We start from the raw sequence: 22,565 nt of genomic DNA on the forward strand, positions 1-22,565 counted from the left end.
AGCACTGATCACTGTATTAGTGTCATTGGTTACAACACTGATCACTGTATTGTCACCGTTTCAAGTCCCACTATAATTGACTGACTTACCACCACCATTACTATAATTAAAAAAAAAAAAAAATTACAAATTCCATATATACCATCAATTGTAGACGCTACAACTTTCATATAAACCATTCAAATATATGCATATTGAGACTTTTTATTTTTACCAGAAAACATGTAGCAGAATACATATTGGCCTACATTTTTATGAAAAAAATTGATATAAAAATATATATTTTATTGGCTATGCTTTATAGCTGTGTTGTTGTTTTATTAACAACTTGCCACTTTTTTGTTAAATGTGCAAACAAAGGCAGTGGTGATGATTTATCAAAAGCTCCTATTTGTGGGAAAAAATTGCCTACATTTTATTTGGGTACAGCACAAATAACCCGGTGTTGGAAATCTTCCAGAGGTCAAGTGGTTAAAGTCATTATTTTTATTTTACTAAAATAGTTGTACTTGCCTGCTCTGTACAAGAGTATTGCACAGAACCGCTCCCTCTTCACAGAATTTGACTGACAACAGCAGGAACCAGTGGCTCCTGCTGCTCTCGGCTCCAAACCTGTGAGAGGGAGAAGAGAGGACCTGCAGCCTGGCACATTGCTGGATCGATGGAGGATTCAGGTAAGTATTTACTTAGGAAGGTGGTAATGGGGAAGCAGCTACTGGAAAGGCTCCTCGATCAAGTCATATGATGACACTTTTACCATGTTTTACGCTATAAAGCAACACTGTAGATGTAATGCTATTACAGCTTTATATCACCATAATCCTTTTATTTTCTGTTTTTGCTTACAAATTTTTACATTTGTGCGTTTCCCCCCCCCTTTAGAAATGTTTAGTGAGAAATCCCAAGGAAAGGATATCTATTGCTGAACTGTTGGTGCACCCATACGTTCATATACAACCTCACCCTCACCCTCCGCCTCAGACAGGTATGTAAGAAAGGTTTCAATTTCAAAATTAATGGGGGGGAAAGCGTGACATTTTAACTACTTGCCAACTGTGCTAATGCAAAATATAGCATTCGGCAAGTTCTGAAGGGATCGCGTCGGCTGCGGCGAGCTCTGTGATTGCTATGTCCTCTTGATCACAGATCGGGGTAAAGAGCCAATCGCAGCTGATCATGATTATCGGCATTCGTTTCCTTTTGCTGTCACAGCATGAGGAGAAGACAGTTGGTAACCAACTGGTGGAAAGGGGACATCTGCACTGATCATCGGTGTCCTAAATATCAGTGAAGCCCTGACTGTGCCCATCCGTGCTGCCTATCGGGGCACATCAGTAAAGGAGAAAAATTACCTGTTAGCAGAAGTAGAACTAAGGCCTTTTTTTTTTTTTTTTTTTTTCGTTGTTTAGCAAAAAATATAAAACCCAGCAGTGATTAACCACTTCAGCCCTGGACCATTTGGCTGCCAAATGAACGGGCCACTTTTGTGATTCGGCACTGCGTCGCTTTAACTGACAACTGCGCGACGTGGCTCCCAAACAAATTTTTTTTGCCCCACATTTTAAAAAAAAAATTTACGCTATAAACCAAATAGAGCAACAATTTTTTTTTTTTGGGGGGGGGGGCAATATTTTTTGTACTTTTTTGCTATAATAAATATCCCCAATTATTTTTTATTTTTTTTCTCAGTTTAGGCCGATATGTATTCTACATATTTTTGGTAAAAATAGCAATAAGCTTATATTGATTGGTTTGCGCAAAAGTTATAGCGTCTACATTATATATATAAATATAATTTTTTTACTAGTAATGGCGCCATCTGCGATTTAATTTTTTTTTTTTTATTTATCGTGACTGCAACTTTATGGTGGACACCTTTGACACATTTTTAAGACATTGTCATTTTACAGCGATTGGTGCTATAAAAATGCACTGATTACTGTAAAAATTACACTGGCCGTGAAGGGGTTAACCACTAGGTGGTGTTGAAGGGGTTAAGTGACCCAGGGAGTGCTTCTAACTGTTAGAGGGAGGAGCTACCAGTGACGCGTCAGCGATCACTGTTCCCGATCACAGGGAACCGTAGATCCCTGACATGTCACTAGACAGAACAGGGGAATGCCTTGTTTACAAAGGCACCCCCCTGTTCTGCCTTTGCCGACTGCAATCGCGGGCCACCTGGGGAACATTGAGTTCCCGGGACCCGCGGGCGCACTCGCTAGGCTCGCGGTGGGTGCGCGCCCACTGATCGGCAAATTTATATGGATGCACATGTACGCCCATTTGCCTGCCTGTGCCATTCTGCCGACGTACAGGGAGTGCAGAATTATTAGGCAAGTTGTATTTTTGAGGATTAATTTTATTATTGAACAACAACCATGTTCTCAATGAACCCAAAAAACTCATTAATATCAAAGCTGAATATTTTTGGAAGTAGTTTTTAGTTTGTTTTTAGTTTTAGCTATTTTAGGGGGATATCTGTGTGTGCAGGTGACTATTACTGTGCATAATTATTAGGCAACTTAACAAAAAAAAAATATATACCCATTTCAATTATTTATTTTTACCAGTGAAACCAATATAACATCTCAACATTCACAAATACACATTTCTGACATTCAAAAACAAAACAAAAACAAATCAGTGACCAATATAGCCACCTTTCTTTGCAAGGACACTCAAAAGCCTGCCATCCATGGATTCTGTCAGTGTTTTGATCTGTTCACCATCAACATTGCGTGCAGCAGCAACCACAGCCTCCCAGAAACTGTTCAGAGAGGTGTACTGTTTTCCCTCCTTGTAAATCTCACATTTGATGATGGACCACAGGTTCTCAATGGGGTTCAGATCAGGTGAACAAGGAGGCCATGTCATTAGTTTTTCTTCTTTTATACCCTTTCTTGCCAGCCACGCTGTGGAGTACTTGGACAGGTGTGATGGAGCATTGTCCTGCATGAAAATCATGTTTTTCTTGAAGGATGCAGACTTCTTCCTGTACCACTTGAAGAAGGTGTCTTCCAGAAACTGGCAGTAGGACTGGGAGTTGAGCTCGACTCCATCCTCAACCCGAAAAGGCCCCACAAGCTCATCTTTGATACCAGCCCAAACCAGTAATCCACCTCCACCTTGCTGGCGTCTGAGTCGGACTAAAGCTCTCTGCCCTTTACCAATCCAGCCACTGGCCCATCCATCTGGCCCATCAAGACTCACTCTCATTTCATCAGTCCATAAAACCTTAGAAAAATCAGTCTTGAGATATTTCTTGGCCCAGTCTTGACGTTTCAGCTTGTGTGTCTTGTTCAGTGGTGGTCGTCTTTCAGCCTTTCTTACCTTGGCCATGTCTCGGAGTATTGCACACCTTGTGCTTTTGGGCACTCCAGTGATGTTGCAGCTCTGAAATATGGCCAAACTGGTGGCAAGTGGCATCTTGGCAGCTGCACGCTTGACTTTTCTCAGTTCATGGGCAGTTATTTTGCGCCTTGGTTTTTCCACACGCTTCTTGCGACCCTGTTGACTATTTTGAATGAAACGCTTGATTGTTCGATGATCACGCTTCAGAAGCTTTGCAATTTTAAGAGTGCTGCATCCCTCTGCAAGATATCTCACTATTTTTGACTTTTCTGAGCCTGTCAAGTCCTTCTTTTGACCCATTTTGCCAAAGGAAAGGAAGTTGACTAATAATTATGCACACCTGATATAGGGTGTTGATGTCATTAGACCACACACCTTCTCATTACAGAGATGCACATCACCTAATATGCTTAATTGGTAGTAGGCTTTCGAGCCTATACAGCTTGGAGTAAGATAACATGCATAAAGAGGATGATGTGGTCAAAATACTCATTTGCCTAATAATTCTGCACTCCCTGTCTAGCAGTATACGGCAGTCGGCAAGTGGTTAAATACCACTAAAGAAAGCTCTAGTTGTGTGGGGAAAAAAATAATTTCGTTTTGGGTACAGTGCTGCATGACCACAATTGTCATTCAAAGTCCGATGGTGCTAAAAGCTGAAAATGGGCCTGAGCAGAAAGGGGGTAAAAGTGCCCTGTAAGCAAGTGGTTAATGGGATTTTAATACACTTCAGACACGCTTCTTCAGGTAGTGACATGTTTTGTGTGTTCGTGATTATGTAGGAAAGTTCATAAGTTTAAAGTTGTGTTTTTTTTGCTTGGTTATAGATCAAGTAAGGAATGATACTGCAAAGGAGATGGAACGAGTTCTTGGAAAACTCATTGCACTTAATTCACCAAATTCTATATCCAGAGCGGCAAAGGTAAAAAAAAGCTTTACCATTAGAAGCTACCTGTATAATAAGCTGTTGCTGTGCACCTATGCACTCTTTACTGTGAAGATTGATGATTTACTTGCCAAGGTCTACCTGTTATGTACAGGATAGCCCCATGCTTTCCTAATGGCTATACTGATACAGCATTTTTTTTTTTCCTAGAAAATATGTAAATAGAAGGTATAAACTTTTACAGCTCATGATTCACTGTATGTCTTTAACCTTCCCTTTTTGGTATCAGTATATTAGGCTAGTACAGTTAGGATTATATATGCTAGTAGCTTCTCTTCATTTGAGTTACATATAAACCATTTCAACGTTTTTTTTTTTTTTTTTCTTTTTTTTTGCAGAGTTTGTATGAACAATATAGCAGTAGCAACAAGTGCCTTGATTTGCGCCTAGCTGCCAAAGAGACCAGTCAGAACACATGGACAACCAAGTAAAGTGCAACAACAAAAATGTAAAGCTCATGGCATGATCATTGGGCAAAGGACTGTAGCCAAACCCTTGTGACTACTCCAGAATATTAACGCAAAGCCTCTACTGTGTCTTCCAGTAACACTACCACTGTTGGCTTGTAAATAGAAATGTATATGTAAATTTTGTGTTTCTTTATGCATAAAAAAACTGATGCACATTACCCAGCACTATTTAAAACATTGGCTAGTCTATATACATGTGTTGCCATGCTTTAAAACATGTGCGAATGGCCTGAATACATTTTGGCATTTGTGTCGGTCAAGGTTATCCAGCAATATGTGTTGATTGTGGTAATTCAGTTGTAACCTGTTTAACCATTTTTTTTTTTTTTTTTTTTTTTTTTGCCCTGGAACACTTTTTTTTGGTTCTAGTTTGAATTCTCATCAATCCACGTTTCTGTACATTGTATATTGCTGCATTTTACCATATATGCTGAAGTCATTACTTTACACTTGAAGCCATAAAAATGTACACAAAAATTCTCAGACAGATTATCAACATCCCTGTGTGAAATGTGATTTTTTAGTCTGTGAAATAACATCCATGTTCTGTAAATGTTACTTTTTTTTTAATATGAAGCGTGTGTGTGTGTATGTGTATATGTATATATGTATTTCTAATGCTATTCTAAATAACGTCACCAATGCCATATTTAAAAAAAAAAAAAAAAAATATCCAAGGAATGTTTTGATGTAATAGTAAACTGTCAAGATTGTAGATAAATGTGTGACCTGTAAAGCACAATAAAAAAAATATATATATAGAAGATAGACTGGCTATTTGGGGTTTCAAGTGCTGGTGATGTGAAAGGAACAGATGGAAGGGTAGGGCGGCCTGGCAGCCCTTAGTCTGGATGATCTGTATCCCAGTTGGATCTATTTGTATTCAGATATGGGGAGCCTCCGCCTCATAACCTTTCCCTCTTTGAGGTGTGTGTGTGTGTGTATGTATGTGCCATTTTTACCCGTGAATGCTTTTAGCTGTCTGTGTGTTTTTTTTTTTTTGTTTTTTTGTTTTTTGACAGCTGACGACTCGTTGGTTGTTAGGGAGGCGTCAGCCGGCTTCCTGACCCGCTCCTTGGCAACCAGCTGTATACAGTGAATGTAAAAAAAAAACGCAGCAAAATTGCAGTTCCAAACACGCAAAAAGCTTTGCAGAAACTTTCAAAAGAAATATGCATATATGCATAGAGGTGAATCGCGCCTTACCGTTCACACTGGTACGACACGATAGTCATACAACTGTGTTTTCGACTTTGCCCTGCGACTTTAAGTCCGACATATGTCCAACTTTGATCCTTATAATGCAGGCACTTTGTCAGAAAAATGTTGTATAATATTTTTATATCAGACCCTTTTATGTGAGCATGGAGGTCATGAAAGGGGGGATGAGCGAGCACCCCCGTCCTGACTCATAACTGGCCACATACCCGCAACATGGGGGGGGGGGGTTTGGGGGCATGCAGCCCCACCCCAAAGCACTTTGTCCCCATGTTGAGGAGGACGAGAATCTCTTCCCGACAAGCCTGGCTGTTGGTTGTTGGGGTCTGTGGACAGGGGGGCGTATTGTTGTCTGGACGCCCCCTATAACAAGGGGGGGGGCCTTATGTGAATGAGTATCGGGTGCATTGTACCACTACCCATTCACCTAAAAAAAAAAAAAAGTGTCAAAAATAAAACGCAGATTTTTTTTTAAAGTAATTTATTAAGGCAATTCCGGCATCTCTTCCAATCTCTCCCCCCCCCCCCCCCCCCCCCTCTGGGTCTTCTGCCTCTGCTGATTCTACTCCACTGATGTCTTCTAGCCCTCTCCGGTTTTTCCCCCTCTTTTGCTGCTGCCGGGTCTTTTTGCTCTTTTGCCTGTTCCTCTCGCCGCCACTGCTTGTATTGGCGTGGGGTCACTAGGTGATGTCACCCAGAGGCCCGTTTTTATGACGTCACTGCCTGGGGCATGATGGGGTGGTGAGGTCATAAGGGGTAGTCTCGGATTTGGTGTGCATTGTACTGTGTTCGTCAATTTTATCTTTGCTAGAGTGGAAGTGGTGCTTCATAACCTGCAGTACAAGGATCTCACTGCTTTTTGTTTATTCTATGGCTAAAAGACCCTATTCAGAGAGTAGCAATTATTGATTCATACTCTGAATGGTCTAAGGTTATTAGTGGTGTGGTTTATTGATGATAAAAGTAGTTATGCATTTAGGGGCTAAAGCATAAACCTCTTAGGAGGAGTTCAACTGGAGGAGTCAGCGTTTGAGAAGATCTGGGTGTTCTGGTAGATCATACAGTATGTAATCCCAAGCTGCAGTTTCTGAAGCAAGCACAATTCTTTCTCAACTACTTTAGCTCTGGAAGATTTACCCCTCTTCATGAACATGCCAATTTTTGAGATGCTGCACTGTTACTTTAGCTGACAATTGCATGGTCGTGCGACGCTGTACCCAAATAAAATGTCCCTTCTTCACAAATTGAGCTTTTATTTTAATGGTATTTTATCGCCTCTGCTGTTTTTTTATTTTTTATTTTTTTGTGAAGCAGTTGAATGAGGTAAATACTTCAGTGTGAGACCTATATCTGTCCCTGTACATAAAATTAGTAAGACCTTACCTGGGCACCAGTTTACAAAAAGGATATTCTGGAACTGGAATACGTTTTGAGGACTAACTAAGAGGGATGCAGGAGCTTGGCTATGAGGAAAGTCCCCAACTTTTTTTTTGTCGCCAGGGACTGATTTAGTCGGAGGGGTGGTGTTGCAGTCAAACCTGTATTTGCAGCCACTCTCCAGCGCTACAATCACCTCCTCAGCTCTTCCTCCACTAATTAGATTAGTCGTTCTCAACTCCTGTCCTCAGGACCCATTAACAGGCCAGATTTATTACCTTTGGGAGATGCAGACTAGAATACTGCAATCACTGAGCAGCAAATGATATCACCTGTGATGTATTTCAGTTATCTTGCAAACCTGGCCTGTTAGTTGGTCCTGAGGATAGGAGTTGCGTACCACTGCATTAGATTCTCATTCTCATGCAACCTAGACCCTGCGTCTGTGCGGTTTAGAGCAATATTTCTCCCAAGCGTCTTCCAGGACAGCCCATGAGGCCTAGGGCTCCTACCAGGACAGGAAACACGTTACCCCCACCAGATAAAAGGGCGGTCCTCCAGGCCCCATGTCGGTATTAGTGTTTCCTCCGGACGGCGGGGTAACATGTTTCCTGAAACTGGTTCCCCTAGGTCTCAAGAGCATGGCTCCCTGAGCGATGGGTGAGTTTTCCTACCTCTTCCTTAGGTCCCAGAGTGGCACATCCACCAGGGGAGTTGGTTTGTGGCTGCTGTCCCTGTTTCTCGGTACATGGGGAATGTCAGTACCATCATGGCGTCCGAGCCCCCCCCCCCTGCAAAACTGCATGGTTTTCGGCTCCTGCAGCAGCGGTGGCGGCTTGTTTCCCTGTCAGTACAGCCAGGCTAGAACATGCAGGAGAGGGAGGAAGCTGCGTGCAGGAAGGGGCGGAACTTGCGTTCCAAGCTGGCTTACAGGAAGTCCCAGAGGTGTCACTTCCGGGGCAAGTGACGTCATCGACAGGTGCCAGAGACGATGGTTCCAGTCTCAAAATGGTACGAACAGGGACACTGGGAGGCTGGTCGTTTAAAAAGTGAGACTGCGGATCGCTACAGGGGAAGGATGGATTCCTTTGAGATACCTGCACAGGCAGTGGTATCAAGCCCTAACACCAGATTCTCACAGGTAAGCCTGAAAGTGTATGTACTTTACTTGCACAGGCCTGTGAGTGTCTTTTCCCCTTGTAACTAGTAAGGACTAGGTGAAGGGTGCACATGTTTCCTTTTTCTTTTGCACGGGGTGTTATGGACGGTATGCGGCTGTAGATTTACAGGGTCATTTTTGTTCTCTTGCAGGCCAAGACTCAGGACAAAGCCCAAGCCCGGCCACCAAAAAAAAGAAGTGTGCAGAAGTAAACTGAGCTCCTCGTGGAGTAAACCAGTTTGCCGCTCCTGTATTACAGGCCTAGTAAAAGATGACCTGGTAGCCTCATGTCAGAAAATATTGACTTCAGTTAGTGATGAGCTTAAATCTACTTTTAGCTCTTTCAAAACTCTAATTGATAAATTTCAGGCTCCCACAGAGGGTCCATCTTCAAACTGAAAAACTTCAGTTCGTAGCATTTCGCAACAAAGTGTGGAGAGTGAACACTCTAAGACTGAAGACAGATCTACCTGTTCTTCTCCAGAAGAATCAGGGTCAGATACAGGGCCCAGGGATAGAGAATCCTCTAGGGCTCAAGATTTAAGTTGTCTTTGGAAGACGTGGATAACTTATTAAAGGCTATTTATACAACTCTTGAAATGGAAGAGGAGGAGGTACAATTGTCTTAAGCATGACCTTATGAACAAAGGTTTGCACAAAAAGAAGTCAAGTCTTTCCAGTGCACAGTTCCCTCCTTGATACTATCAAGCTAGAGTGGGAAAATCCAGAGAGAAAACCTTTCTTTTCTGGTAACCTAAAAAGGTTTCCATTTGATGAGGCTGCAGCGCAGCCTTGGAACAAAAATCCAAAGTTAGATGCACCTCTTTCAAAAGTTTGGAAAAAATGCGGACCTAGCGTTTTGATGATATGGGCAAGTTAAGGACCCGATGGACAAGAGAAGATATTCTTCTTCACAGAGCCTGGGATTCAGCTATGGGAAATCTCAAACCGGCTCTGTACCCAGAAACCTGGAAGAATGGCTTACACAGATACAAACCCATCTGTTGGCAGGTACCTCGGGAAGAGATTTGAATATCTTTTCCTCTCCTTTTTAGTGCCGTGGGTTTTTTTTAGCTGATTTTTCCGCAGAGTCGGTAAGAATGACAGCCAGGACTTCGGCCTTAGTGAATTCAGCCAGAAGAAGCCTTTGGCTTAAAACCTGGTCAGGCGATGCAGCCTCTAAATTGCGCCTATGTGGGCTTCCCCTAACGGGATCATCTTTTTGGCCCAGTTCTGCAGGAGGCACTGGAACGTACAGCCGATAGAAAAAAAGACCGTTCCAGAAAACAAGAAGCCGTCTGCCATACATTTTTTTTTTTTTTTTTTTTTTTTGTGCAATAAACCAATGCTTCAGGAATCAAATCGGCACCATAAATCTGTGTAAGATGGGCAGAGTCAGCCGGCAATGGTTTACAAAGTCTGACAAGAGGGATAAAGTCTGAAGTTTGATGGGGGTACACACTCTCAGGGCTGCCATCAGAGGGGAACAGAAACCATGTTCCAATTCTATGGGAAAACAACAAGGGAAGAGGCGCCTCAGGGTGTAGTAGTTTAAAACAATTTTTAATGATAAAGCATAGGTAATGGTCACTCACATTTCAGAGGTGACAGGTAAGCATGTAAAAGATATTCCGAGGAGGGAGGGGTGTCATCCGGCCGTCACTTTCTTCCGAGTCCTGCTGGAGCGCTCTGTGGGGAGGTTAAACTTCCACCGCTGATTAAGAGTAGCCGGCTGCGATGGGGGATCCTCAAACCGAGTCGTGGAGCGCAGATCGACAGCAGGCGGAGGGTGATAATGTCACCGGGTGTGCAACGCATTTCTGAGTGGTAAGGCAGCGTATGACGTGGCTGCCGCACTCCTTTCTCAAGCATTTGGAAGGAGGGACGGGGAGCTAGTTTTAAGAGGTCGAATGGGGAGGAGACGGGGGGGGGGGAGAATCTGATACACAACGGAGGATGCAAGGGGGGAGTGATGGGGGAGGACAAAAAAGAGACGCAGTGATAGGATAAAGGTGTGAGAAGAAGGAGGGAATAGGGGAAGAGAACGGAAAGAATGGAGGAAGCTAAATTGGATAGAGTGGGATGAGAAAGGGACCGGCTATAAGAATATGTTAAAGGCGACAGATAAGGGCAGGAGTATAACTGGCAGCTGATGGATTGATTAAAGTGCTAGGGAAATATTGATTAATTAGACGAAAAAGTTTTATGGGAAGTGCTTAAGTGAGCTATATTAAACTAAGGAAGGGTTTTAATTTGGGCAGCGGATGAAAATACAAGAAAGTCCTGATGCCTGTTCCCCGCTCAGAACAGAACAAAGGGTTTTATTCCCATATCGACCTCTGCTACGCCTTCCCGCCGATCAGACTTATTCCGGAGGTGCTCCGGAACTTTCTCCTAGAAGAAACAGACCTTATTCTGATCGCCCCCTTTTGGCCCAGGAGGCCATGGTTTTCCCTGCTACAGACTCTAGTCTCGGAGCCTCCACTGAGGCTTCAGAAGAGGGAGGACTTGCTATCGCAGGGTCCAGTCGCACACCCACAGGTGGTTTCCTTAAACTTGACTGCCTGGTATCTGAAGAAAAGATACTGAAGGCCCAGGGATTTTCTGACAAAGTAATCAAGACTCTGGTGAATTGCAGAAAACCAGTCACTAGAGCCTTATATTCAAAGGTTTGGAAAAAGTTTAATTCATGGTTGTCTGAAAATCAAAGATCAATGCATGATGTGCCTTCTATTTTGGAATATTTTCAAGAGGGTGTCGACAAGGGTCTTTCAGTTAGTACCTTGAAGGTACAGGCGGCAGCTATCAGTGTTTTCCTCCAGTTTTCTCTTTTGGAAAATCCCACGGTAGCCAGATTCTTCAAATCCATTTCTAGGGCCAGGCCAGTAGTGGTAAGAAGTTGTCCAACTTGGGACCTGTCCCTGGTACTTCAAACTCTGGTAGAGTTTCCTTTTGAGCCCTTAGAGCAGTGATATGCAATTAGCGGACCTCCAGCTGTTGCAGAACTACAAGTCCCATGAGACATAGCAAGACTGACAGTCACAAGCATGACACCCAAAGGCAGAGGCATGATGGGAATTGTAGTTTTGCAACATCTGGAGGTCCGCTAATTGCATATCCCTGCCTTAGAGGATATTTCTATTAAGTTACTTACTTTAAAAACGTTTTATTTTAGTAGCAATTACCTCAGCTCATAGACATGGGCGTCCATTGGAATGTTTTCGGGGGGGGGGGGGGGGCGCTTTGGCAGCGGCGATACACTGTTGCATTTAACCCTTTCTTCAAACGCTAGCGGGGGTTAAAAGTGCCCCGCTAGCGGCCAAATAGCGCACCTTAAAGGATGCTGAAGCGCCGTTTTTTAACGGTGCTTTACCGATAACGCGGCCAGCTGGCAGTGTGAAATAGCTCTTGAGATAATTCAGCTTCACTCCATGCCCATATAAATATAGCCTAGAGAAGGTACAGACCCCCCTTCAGCACAGATGGCTCTCCCCATTCTGCACAGACCCCTCCATTCAGCACCGATGGATCCCCCTTCAGCATAGACCCCTCCATTCAGCACAAATGGACCCCCCCCTTCAGCACAGACCCTGCCATTCCGCACAGAGCCCTCCATTCAGCACAGACCCCCTTCAGCACAGACGGACCCCCCCTCCCCCATCCCATTCAGTACCTCAGATCAGCAAAGCACAGCAGGTTCCCTCCCCCCGTGTATACAAACACTGGAGGGGGAGGCGGCTTCACTCTGCTCTCTGTGCCTGTGTGACATCCGGCCCGGGACTGCTCAGACAGCCCCCGGCCACAAAAGAAGGGGATGGTTGGTCACTCTGCACCAGACCAAACCCCCGCCCCCCCCCTTGCAACGCCACGGCCAGCAGCTTGCCTCTCTCTCCCTGTTCTAACCTGCCTATCACCGCTTCAGTTGCGGAGGGGTGTTTTCACTCTTCAACCCCTTCTCGATTCAAGGGGGGGCAATTGCCCCCCCCCCTTGCCCTATGAAGCGGACGCCCATGCTCCTAGAGTAAGCGAGTTACAGGCCTTATCAATGAGGGAGCCATTCCTCACGATTTTTGAGGATCGAGTTGTTTTAAAAACTGATCCAGGTTTTTTGCCTAAGGTAGCCGGTACATTCCACAGATCGCAGGACATTGTACTGCCATTCTTTTGTAGTTCGCCACAGGGCGACCAAGAAAAGAAGTTTAGTTTTTTAGATGTGAGAAGAATCCTTCTCGTCTATCTGGAGGTCACCAAGACTTTTAGAAAGACAGACGCTTTATTTGTCCTTTTTTCAGGTACGCACAAGGGTAAGAGTGCATCTAAAGCAACATTGGCCAGATGGATAAAACTAGCCATCTCGGAAGCTTACAAAATTAAAGAAGTTCCTACACCTTTTGTCACTGCACATTCAACGAGAGCTTTGTCTGCGTCTTGGGCTGAGAGGGCTGGCGCCTCTCCGGAAAACAAATTTGCAAGGCTGCCACATGGTCCAGTTATTCGACCTTCATTATACATTACCGCCTGGATCTGCTATCTGCTCAAGAACAGGCGTTTGGTCGAAAGGTCCTTCAGGCAGTTGTCCCACCCTAGACTGGTAAGTTCTGGCTCATCGTCTCATGGGCTGTCCTGGAAGACGCTTGGGAGAAAAGCCGAGTTAGACTTACCGGTAACTCCTTTTCGGAGAGTCTTCCAGGACAGCCGGATTCCCACCCGGTTTTGTATGGAAGTTATGTGTATTATGCATATGTTTTTCAGGGAAGTCCTACGGTTCTCGAGAAGACTGTCATGGGGCCTGGAGGACCGCCATTTTATCTGGTGGGGGTAACGTGTTTCCTGTCCTGGTAGGAGGAGCTTTGGGTCTCATGGGCTGTCCTGGAAGACTCTCAGAAAAGGAGTTACCGGTAAGTCTAACGCAGCTTTTCTCAACTCCAGTCCTGTTGGGGACAGGTCATGTTTTCAGGATTTCCCTCAGATGAAACGGCTGTGGTAATTACTAAAGCAATGAAACTGATCAAAGCACCTGTGCAAAATAATGGAAAGCCTGAAAACATGACCTGTTAGGGGTACTTGAGGACTGGAGTTGAGAAACATTGGTTCAGAGTATGGATTTATGCTTCTATGAGATTCTAAGCTTGCCAGAAGCATTCTGGGTCACTGGGTAGTCAGTGGCAATGGTACCATCCGTACGGCTCACTTCCTGTTTCCCCTGCCCTGCAGGTCTGCCACTGCCAGCTTCGGTGTCGCAGCCAGTCACTGGCAGGTGCGACCATCGGCTGTGCCTGTGTGTCCCCACGGAGGACTGTCTGTCTCAGACTCAGTCAAGTCCGCGTTCTGTGGGGGCTGGGCGCCATCCAACCCGGCGTGACTCTGAGCAAGCTGCTCATCACCCGACGGCGGGACTCGCTCTGTACTAAGGCCAGCAGTTAAGGTAAGGTCTGTGACTGACTGTCACAGACTACCAGTCACAGACTAATGTCCTGTGCAACTTTATGATTAATGCCCCTCGCCTCGGCCCTCACTAAATGCAAGGTGCAATTGCAACTTTCTGGTCACCGTGGTCAGTATTTTGTGTGTGACTGACTAGGTCTAGGTCACGTGCTATTTTTTAAAATATGAGGGCCTCGTTACCCTCCTCATACCTCACCTAGTGCAGTACACAGACATCTAAGATCTTTATATATTATATGATATAATATAATATATAAAGATGTGACGTCTGTGTATTGCACTAGTTGAGGTATGAGGCAGTCGAATTAAAAGGGACAAATAATGTCACACATATTGCATGATGAGGCACTGAATCTGTATATGAAGATGTGCTGAGTGAGGTATGATATAAATTATATCAGTTCAGTGCAGAATGCCTCAGTCAGTACAATGATCAACTTTATATTATCAGCCTTCCTAGGTCAGTGACAGTGCCTTACGTCCCACTCAGTGCAATCTGCATCTTTAAGACCAGTACCTCATAGTTCACTCAGCACATCTTCATATACCGATTCAGTGCCTCATGCAATGTGTGACATTATGTGTGTTCCTTTTAATTTGACTGCACCAATGTCAGTTCAGTCCATTATACTGTACTTGGGTAAATGTGAAACTCTTTTTGTAATGCATTCTTGCTAAATCAGTGCCTCGCGCCCCACTGAGTGCAACATTTAATTTTTACTTACTGCAGCCTTGCTAGGTGCCAGTGCTTCATACCTCACTCAGGTCAATGTACATAATTATATCCTGCATCAGTGCCAGATCAGTGCCTATCGCCTCATTCAGTGCAACATGCAACTTTATATTTTGCACCAACAGGTCAGCACCTCGTGCCTCAATAGATGCAATGTAGAAGTGTATATACAAAGCTTTCCTAGGTCAGTGCCTTGAGCCTTACTGCATATAATGGACAACTTTATATGCAGCAAAAGCAAGTCAGTGCCTCGTACCTCACTGAGTGCAGCTCAAACTAAACTGCACCAGCCAAGGATTGGTGAACCTTTATCTTACTATGTATGTAGATGAGACGATACCTACAGGCAGCCCAACTCCAGTGCCTCATCATGCCTCACTTACAGCAGTAATGACTAGGGATGAGCCGAACACCCCCCTGTTCGGTTCGCACCAGAACCTGTGAACACACCAAACGTTCGTGTGAACTTTAGAACCCTGTTAAAGTCTATGGGACTCGAACGTTTGAAATCTAAAGTGCTAATTTTAAAGGCTAATATGTAAGTTATTGTCCTAAAAAGTGTTTGGGGTCCTGTCCCAGGGGACATGTATCAATGCAAAAAAAAAGTTTTAAAAACGGCCGTTTTTTCGGGAGCAGTGAATTTAATAATGCTAAAAGTGAAACAATAAAAGTGAAATATTCCTTTAAATTTCGTACCATGGGGGGGGGGGGGTGTAAAGTCAGCATGTGAAAAAGCGCATGTTTCCAGTACATAGAACTGTCCCTGCACAAAGTGTCATTTCTGAAAGAAATAAAGCCATTTAAAACTGACTTGTCAACTCCCGGCAATTCAGAGAGGATTCATTCATAGGTGGTAATGTGAATGGCTGTATGTACAGATCAAGCCTCGCTTTCTCTGCTGCTCACCTCCTGCTGTGTGACCCAGGGAGTTGGGACCTCTGAGCTAAACTGATTAAAAATAAAAGGCGATTAATAAAAATACATAAATATTGTATTTTAATAATATGCTGTCTTCTACTCAGCCAGCAGATGACTTTTTTTTTTTTTCTTTTTTTTTTTCTCTCCATATAGTCTGTCATTTTAACTATGTTGAAAGAAGCTATTGCTATTGCTTACAGAACTCACACATAACAGCAGTGTTTAGACAGTTCAGTAGGATGTAAACCTGACCCAAAACTACCATATACTATAGATAGCAACTATTTTAAGACCAATTATGGTGTTTGCAATTATGTTGTTTTTTTCTTTTTAAAGAAATGTGCATTAAAATTGAGAAATTACAACGTGTCTGCACACAAATTTTAGTTTATGTAAAAAAGAACAGAGATATGTGTTAATCTTCTAATCAGATAATGGCATGCCAATGTGAAACCTACTGTTGAATTAGGTTACTTGAGGGCATGATACAAAGTAACCTTAAGATGAGCCAGTGTGACACTGGATAACCTTTTTCATTTCAGGGCTGTGCTTATAGTAAAATAAATCGTGTCCATGAGAAAACAACACTTTGAAAAGAACTGCATACACCACACCTACAGTTTGATGTCTAAACTGTAACAAATAAGCTATTCTTCAAAAAGTGTTGCTAAACCAACAACAGTAAAAAAAAAAATCAGTCTGTATGTGCAGTGAAGCATGCTTGTTATACTCACTGTGGAACCTAAGGGATTAATCCTGCACATTGTGTAAAAAGGCTGTTTGATCCTGTCTTCTCTGATCCTCCCCTTCTTTCAAAATCCCCAATCCATCTCCTCCTAATACAGAGTATTGGGGGCACTCTGCACATGCTCAGTTTGGTGTGTATTGCAGAGGACCAGGAGTCATGCAGTCTCATAGGACAGTCAGTGGAGAATGAAAACTCCTATAAGCTTTAGACACCAGACACTGATAAAAGTCACAAGACTGCTATATACTGCTGGTGAGAAAAGGTATTTAGCAACTTATAATTACTAAAAAAAAAAAAAAAAAATATGCATTTCCATGTGTTGTGGGAGACCAGATATAGTGAATGCAGGGTCCTGGATTTAGTAACACTAAGGCCCCTTTCACACCTATGCGAATTGGTTGCGGCTTAAACCGCATCTAATTCGCATAACATTATAGAATACATTGATTTTAATGAGGCTGGTTCACATATGTGCGATGCATTCGCACTGCGCATTGCCCAAAAAACGCATGCATTTTCTAGGCATTGCGGCGCGGCTCAGGTGCAAATTCTGGCCCATAATCTTTTATGGGCACAGATCTGATTCGCACAAGTGTTCCGTCCTGAACAGGGATCATGAGGGGAACTCCACGCCAAATTTTAAATAAAAAAAACGGCATGGATTTCCCTCCAGGAGCATGGATTTTAAGCGGAACCCCTATGCGAAAAAAAAAACGTGTGGGGGTTTCCCCCAAAATCCATACCAGACCCTTATCCAAGCACACAGCCCGGTCGGTCAGGAAAGAGGGTGGGGACGAGCGAGCGCCCTGTGGCCCCCCCCCAAAGCACATTGCCCCCATGTTGATGAGGACAAGGGCCTCTTCCCAACAACCCTGGCCGTTGGTTGTCGGGGTCTGCGGGACTGTGACATCATACGGGGGCGTGGACACCGGGTGGCATCACCCGGTGACCACGCACCATGCCTATATAAATCACCTCACATGCCTGACGAAGGGGCCCTACGTGGCTCCGAAACATTGCACTTTCTTTGTGTTGTGATCGTGCAATAAAACATCCGTTTGGATGCTATTTACGTTGTTCCATGGTGTGCTGGCAAATATTTCTACTGTAACGTGCACCAGTATCCAGCTGGTTGTTGCTACAAGCACCCAAACCCAAGAGCGGATCCAGGAAAGTGTGCGATGGGAATATGAAGTATGATATATAAATCATTGTGCACTGTGCAACCGGTTTTGGCGTTGTGTCAACATCTCAAGAAGAGAAGAGGGAAGAAGGCGACAAAGACCGGGCCACCGCTAGTAAAAGCGCTGGCAGAAGATAGTGGAGGTGCCCGGCAGAAGGCAGAAAGCATCGGACAGCGAGAGAAGAACTGGAGAGCGCGGAGAAGGCACCAGAGAGTGGGAGAAGAGGCCGGAGAGTCGGAATAGACCCCCGAAGTCGGAAGAAGACCCCCCGGAGCTGCCTAATAAATTACTCTAAAAACCTGTGTAGTGTGTTTTTTTTTTAATTGATTTTTTTTTCCACCAGGTGAATGGGTAGGGGTACGATGTACCCCATACTCATTCACATAGGGTGTGGGGCCGGAATATGGGGTCCCCCTTATTAAAGGGGACTCCTGGATTCCGATAAGCCCCCCGCCCACAGACCCCGACAACCAACGGCCAGGGTTATCGGGAAGAGGCCCTTGTCCTCATGTTGAGGGCATGCAGCCTTATACGGTTCCGGAGGGGGGGGTGCTCGCTCTCGTCCCCACCCCCTTTCCTGACCGGCCAGGCTGCATGCTCGGATAAGGGTCTGGTATGGATTTTGGGGGAAACCCCCACGCCGCTTTTTCCGCGTAGGGGTTCCGCTTAAAATTCATACCAGACCTAAGGGCCTGGTATGCTCCTGGAGGGGAACCAATGCCGTTTTTTTATTAAGAATTTGGCATGGAGTTCCCCCTCATGATAACAGTGGCAAGACTTCCCTCCCCTCTCCTAGGTCAGCAAATCCGCAGCTAGAACTTGACAAAGAAACCGGAGCTCAAAAACGCAACGCACAAGTGTGAATCCAGCCACAAAAGTAACTGCGTTGTCTACAACAGCATATACCTTGAATATGTATTTATCAATTTATGAATCTCAAAAAGCCCAGAGTATATTGATGTGTTCTTGCCCCGGTGAAAGGTTTTGACTGATCAGAACACATTTTTTTTTTCACTGGTGGTCTTTTAACCTGTAGCCCTAGATGGAATAAGCAGCAGCACACATTTAGCAAACAATTATTGTTGTCATAGGCATTAAGGCATTAGAGGCTGTACTTTATAAATGGCAAAGTGCAAAGGAGTGGTGAACGCACAGCACCGGTACTAGTGTGTGTCATAGACAGCTTCTGCAGTGGTTAACATGGAAGGAGCAGCTAGCATTTACAAATAAACACAACAAAGGTACACAAATATTTAGCTATCTGAAATATTACAATATAGCTGCCTCATTCTAGGCTTTAACATGTTCTCATCATTTTAAATCTGCAGCTTTAATTATAAGAATACCTGGTTATCCTGCCATGAAGGTCCTCGTTCAGGCACTTTCTGCTTTGGGGCAACAAGAGTTTTAATGCTGCATTGTTGCCATCAGTGTTGTTGACAATGCAATACATTTTTTTGCTGGCAAGTGTGCTGGGAAAACTTTTTTGTTTTTGCTCTGCAAAGCCCACAGGCTCATAGCTGGGCACCTTACTTTAAAAGCTAGGTATAAATTGGGGTGATTGCGGAGAGAGCCACTACAGACGTAATGGATTGAGTGAGGACTCAAGTAAGTCTAAGAGGGCAATACTGTTACTAAACATTTTTACTTTAATGCAGAAAATACATTAACCCCTTTAGGTTTGCCTGCCAGCATTGTAATGTGAATGGGAGGCTTCTACAGGCACAGCGATATACCCATATGTCATTGGCCTCTTCTGGGTACTAAATAGCAAAAAATGGCCTGGTCATGAATGGGGGAAAAACCTTCCGGACCTGATGTGGTTAAGGTGAAAAATGTTTAGGCTTTAGAACCACTTTAACATACTTGCTGTTATTTTCCTGGCTATGCCCTAATGTTGTTCTGTCCCTTGCACACCCCTGGCTCAGTCTTTTCTGCCATGAATACAGTGCTTTGCTTAACAGTATGGCCTGTGAGCACCCAATTACAGTGCATACATTTTCCATAAATGATGGCAACTACAGGCGCAAGAACTCCGCAGACCCCTTTCCTTGAGTCTTGGTTGAGTATCAGACCTGCCCTCAACACTCTTGTGTATTTATCCCTGTCTAGAGTTATCCCCTGATATCCACTATGGCAGCTACTAATTTTCCTTGTTGGCAGATCAGTATACATTCATATTTGACTGTTCCAGCGATGTCCTCCTATGTACATGGCTTCTGTATTTTTGCTTCTATCGCAAGAAGTTGTCAATTACCTAGCTTTTATAAAAGACCAAATTACCCCCTATTAGAAATATGACTTTTTAGGCTAAAAAGGTGTACAAATGTATTTAGTATTAAATAGATTCAATGTTTATTATTATATCAAACAAATTGTGTGATTAAAACTTTACATACATCTCAAAGACATATAAAAATGGAGAATACGGTTTACCACATGGTACTAACAAGATCAACTTGTATTATCATTTACATTTGATTAAATGCATCAACCAATCCGATGTGTTTAAGAGTCATTAAACTCATTCCTCAGGCATAGTTTAGCAATTGTTGTAAATGTGGTCTCCAAAATTAAAAACATATTAGAACATATATCAACATTTGTGTATACAGAGCATCATCTGGAAGCCAGAGTCGATAGAACCACAGTACTTACAGTGCCTCCATGAACAATGGCAAAATGCGGTCACAAGATAAAACCGTAATTGAAGAGGATAAATGCCAGTCCAGCAGAAGTGAGCAGAATAAAGTAGATAGGGAAAATAGATGGAGGCCTCCTCAAAACAGCAGAATGGCTCGAGCCAGCATGCATTGGGCTCACCTAGCATCAGTAAAGAGACATATAATTAACTGACGGGTATAGGTGGAGTAATGGTGTCTAACAGAGTGTCATACAAGGGAAAATAGGCTGCTCTTCCCCAGATGACACTTACATCTGGCCACTCACATGATGTAGAAGAAAATGAAATTCATCAAACCAGGCCACCTGCTTTTGGCTGTGGACACGGGGCAGCATGGGCACACACCTAATCCATGCGTCCAGCCCTTAACCTACATGCAGGGTGCCGGATGCATGGATTCCAATGTGTTTTTTTTTTGTTTTGTTTTTTAGAAGCACATGACACCGTGGGCATTAATTAGCTTAAAAAATGGTAGTGGAGCCCACCCAGTTATGTGACATTAGCGAATTAATATTAATCAAGCGGTGGTAGGAGCAGAGATGTAATGAATAAATGAATATGGGGGGGTGGGCAGGCTTTTGTGGTTGGCTGGCTGGGGGGGTGGCGGGATTGCCCCCCCCCCCCAGTCAAGAAAATTGAGCACCAACCGCCACTGTTATTGAATAACTTAGATATAAAAAATTCAAGTTATTGGGATCTTCCTTGTGTCTCTAAAGTTCAACTGTAGCAGACCTGTTTTGTGTTGCTTGTGCTAGGGCAAATGCTGCATAAGCAAGGCTGCAGAAGTTTCTGGTGTGCGGGAGGAGATGTTCAACCTGCCTACCTGGACCAGACAGTCAGTGGTTTTCGGTTGCAAGGGAGCTTACTAGGTGTGCTTCTCTTTTGAACAAACTTGAGATGATGGGGTCACTGATTTTTACTCAGATTTTATTCTTCGAAGTTCTGTATTCAGTAAGGTAGAGATGTGGGCAGTAGCTGTGTTTGCTTTGCACTTGCTATATACTGAATCTGAAATAAGGAGAAAGCAGAGGTGGAAGGAGTCTTTTGGAGAAAGCAGCGTGCAGTGGTGACTGAGTGTTTGCAAGACACTGTAAGCAAGGCATAGGTTAAAGAAAATAGGGCACTCACAGTTAAACCTGGTGTGGCTTGCCTTGGAAGTGTGTTCAGACCACTGTGAGCAAAGCTGAAGATTTGAATGAGCCGTGTGCTGCCCTCATGAACAAGTCTAATGGTGCCCTAAAAAAGGACAAATGTCCAAAGCCTGTGAGTAGAAGTAGGAGATGTACCACTGCTACTTCCCATAAGCAGGAAGGTGTGAATCTGATTGACTCAAATAGAGATGACGAGTTAATCAGATAAAAGGAAGTCAAGGCTTATGATCACCAGCAGACAAATGTGGACTGATTTACTTAAGTTGGGGTTCCTAGAGAGGAAATAGATGACATAGCTACATCAGATTTGCTTAAGAGGTTGAAGCAAGTGGCTGGGTATTTAGTCACATTAGGTGTTTTTGTTGTTAGAGACTGGAGCATATTGCTTGAGCATGCCATGCTGTGAAGGTAACAGCAGGCTAGTGCTCCCAGGACAGCATGGAGAGAGATGCAGGTTTATTTTTATTGGAAATGTACGCCTTTCTGTGAAAATGTTAAAAGGCAACAGTGGGCATTCTACAATAGTTTTGCAGTTAGAAATGGGCAGATAGAGAAATGTGAGCTATGATTTCGGCACAGTTCGAAGGAACGTATAATCTACTTTGTCTTTTACTCTTTCAGCCCTGGTTCACACTGGGTACGATTTGGAACGATTTGAGATGCGATTTGACATGTCAAATCGCATCTCAAATCGGCGGCAATTGTCGGCAATGGCACTGTCCTAATCAGTGCGACGCCGCATCTGCGATTTCAAAAAGTAGTTCCTGTACTACTTTTTGCGATTTCGGGCCGCGATTTACATTAAATTGCGGCCGAAATCGCGGCCGCGAAATCGCGCATTTTACCGCGATTTTGAATTCGCAGCAGTGTGAACCTAGGCTTAAGGTAATGAACATCAAGTGGTGGAGTAGGCAGAGCAGAGGACTAAGCCAGATAGAGATAGACCAGAAGAAGGGATGAGAACAGAAGGAATATGCAGACTATTTCCTGATGATGGCTGAATTTATGTGGACCTGAGCATTTCCTTATGGTCTGGAGGACAATGGACGTTTATCTAGAGTTTTCCTTCCATCAATTTTACACAGACTGCCAAAGACATTACTAAAACTGCTTAAAAGAACATTGCAGCTTGTGTATGGACAAGCCCAGAACATGTGGTGGTGAAAGAAGAATTTTTTCTTT

At 43.8% G+C, this 22,565-nt stretch overlaps 1 protein-coding gene across 2 annotated transcripts in view; it reads left to right on the top strand.

Annotated features, from left to right (window-relative positions):
• Positions 1–5,416, top strand: part of TTK (TTK protein kinase) — a 75,165-nt gene extending 69,749 nt beyond the window's left edge. For both annotated transcript variants that reach the window (XM_040350005.1, XM_040350006.1), the window contains exons 20-22: positions 883–985; positions 4,179–4,273; positions 4,636–5,416. In XM_040350005.1, coding sequence (XP_040205939.1) covers positions 883–985; positions 4,179–4,273; positions 4,636–4,728 — 291 coding nt within the window. In that variant the 3' untranslated portion in view covers positions 4,729–5,416. The remainder of the gene's footprint in view (positions 1–882; positions 986–4,178; positions 4,274–4,635) is intronic.
• The last annotated feature ends 17,149 nt before the right edge of the window (positions 5,417–22,565 follow it).

Source organism: Rana temporaria, chromosome 4, assembly GCF_905171775.1.
Source record: "Rana temporaria chromosome 4, aRanTem1.1, whole genome shotgun sequence".
Classification (NCBI taxonomy): domain Eukaryota; kingdom Metazoa; phylum Chordata; class Amphibia; order Anura; family Ranidae; genus Rana; species Rana temporaria.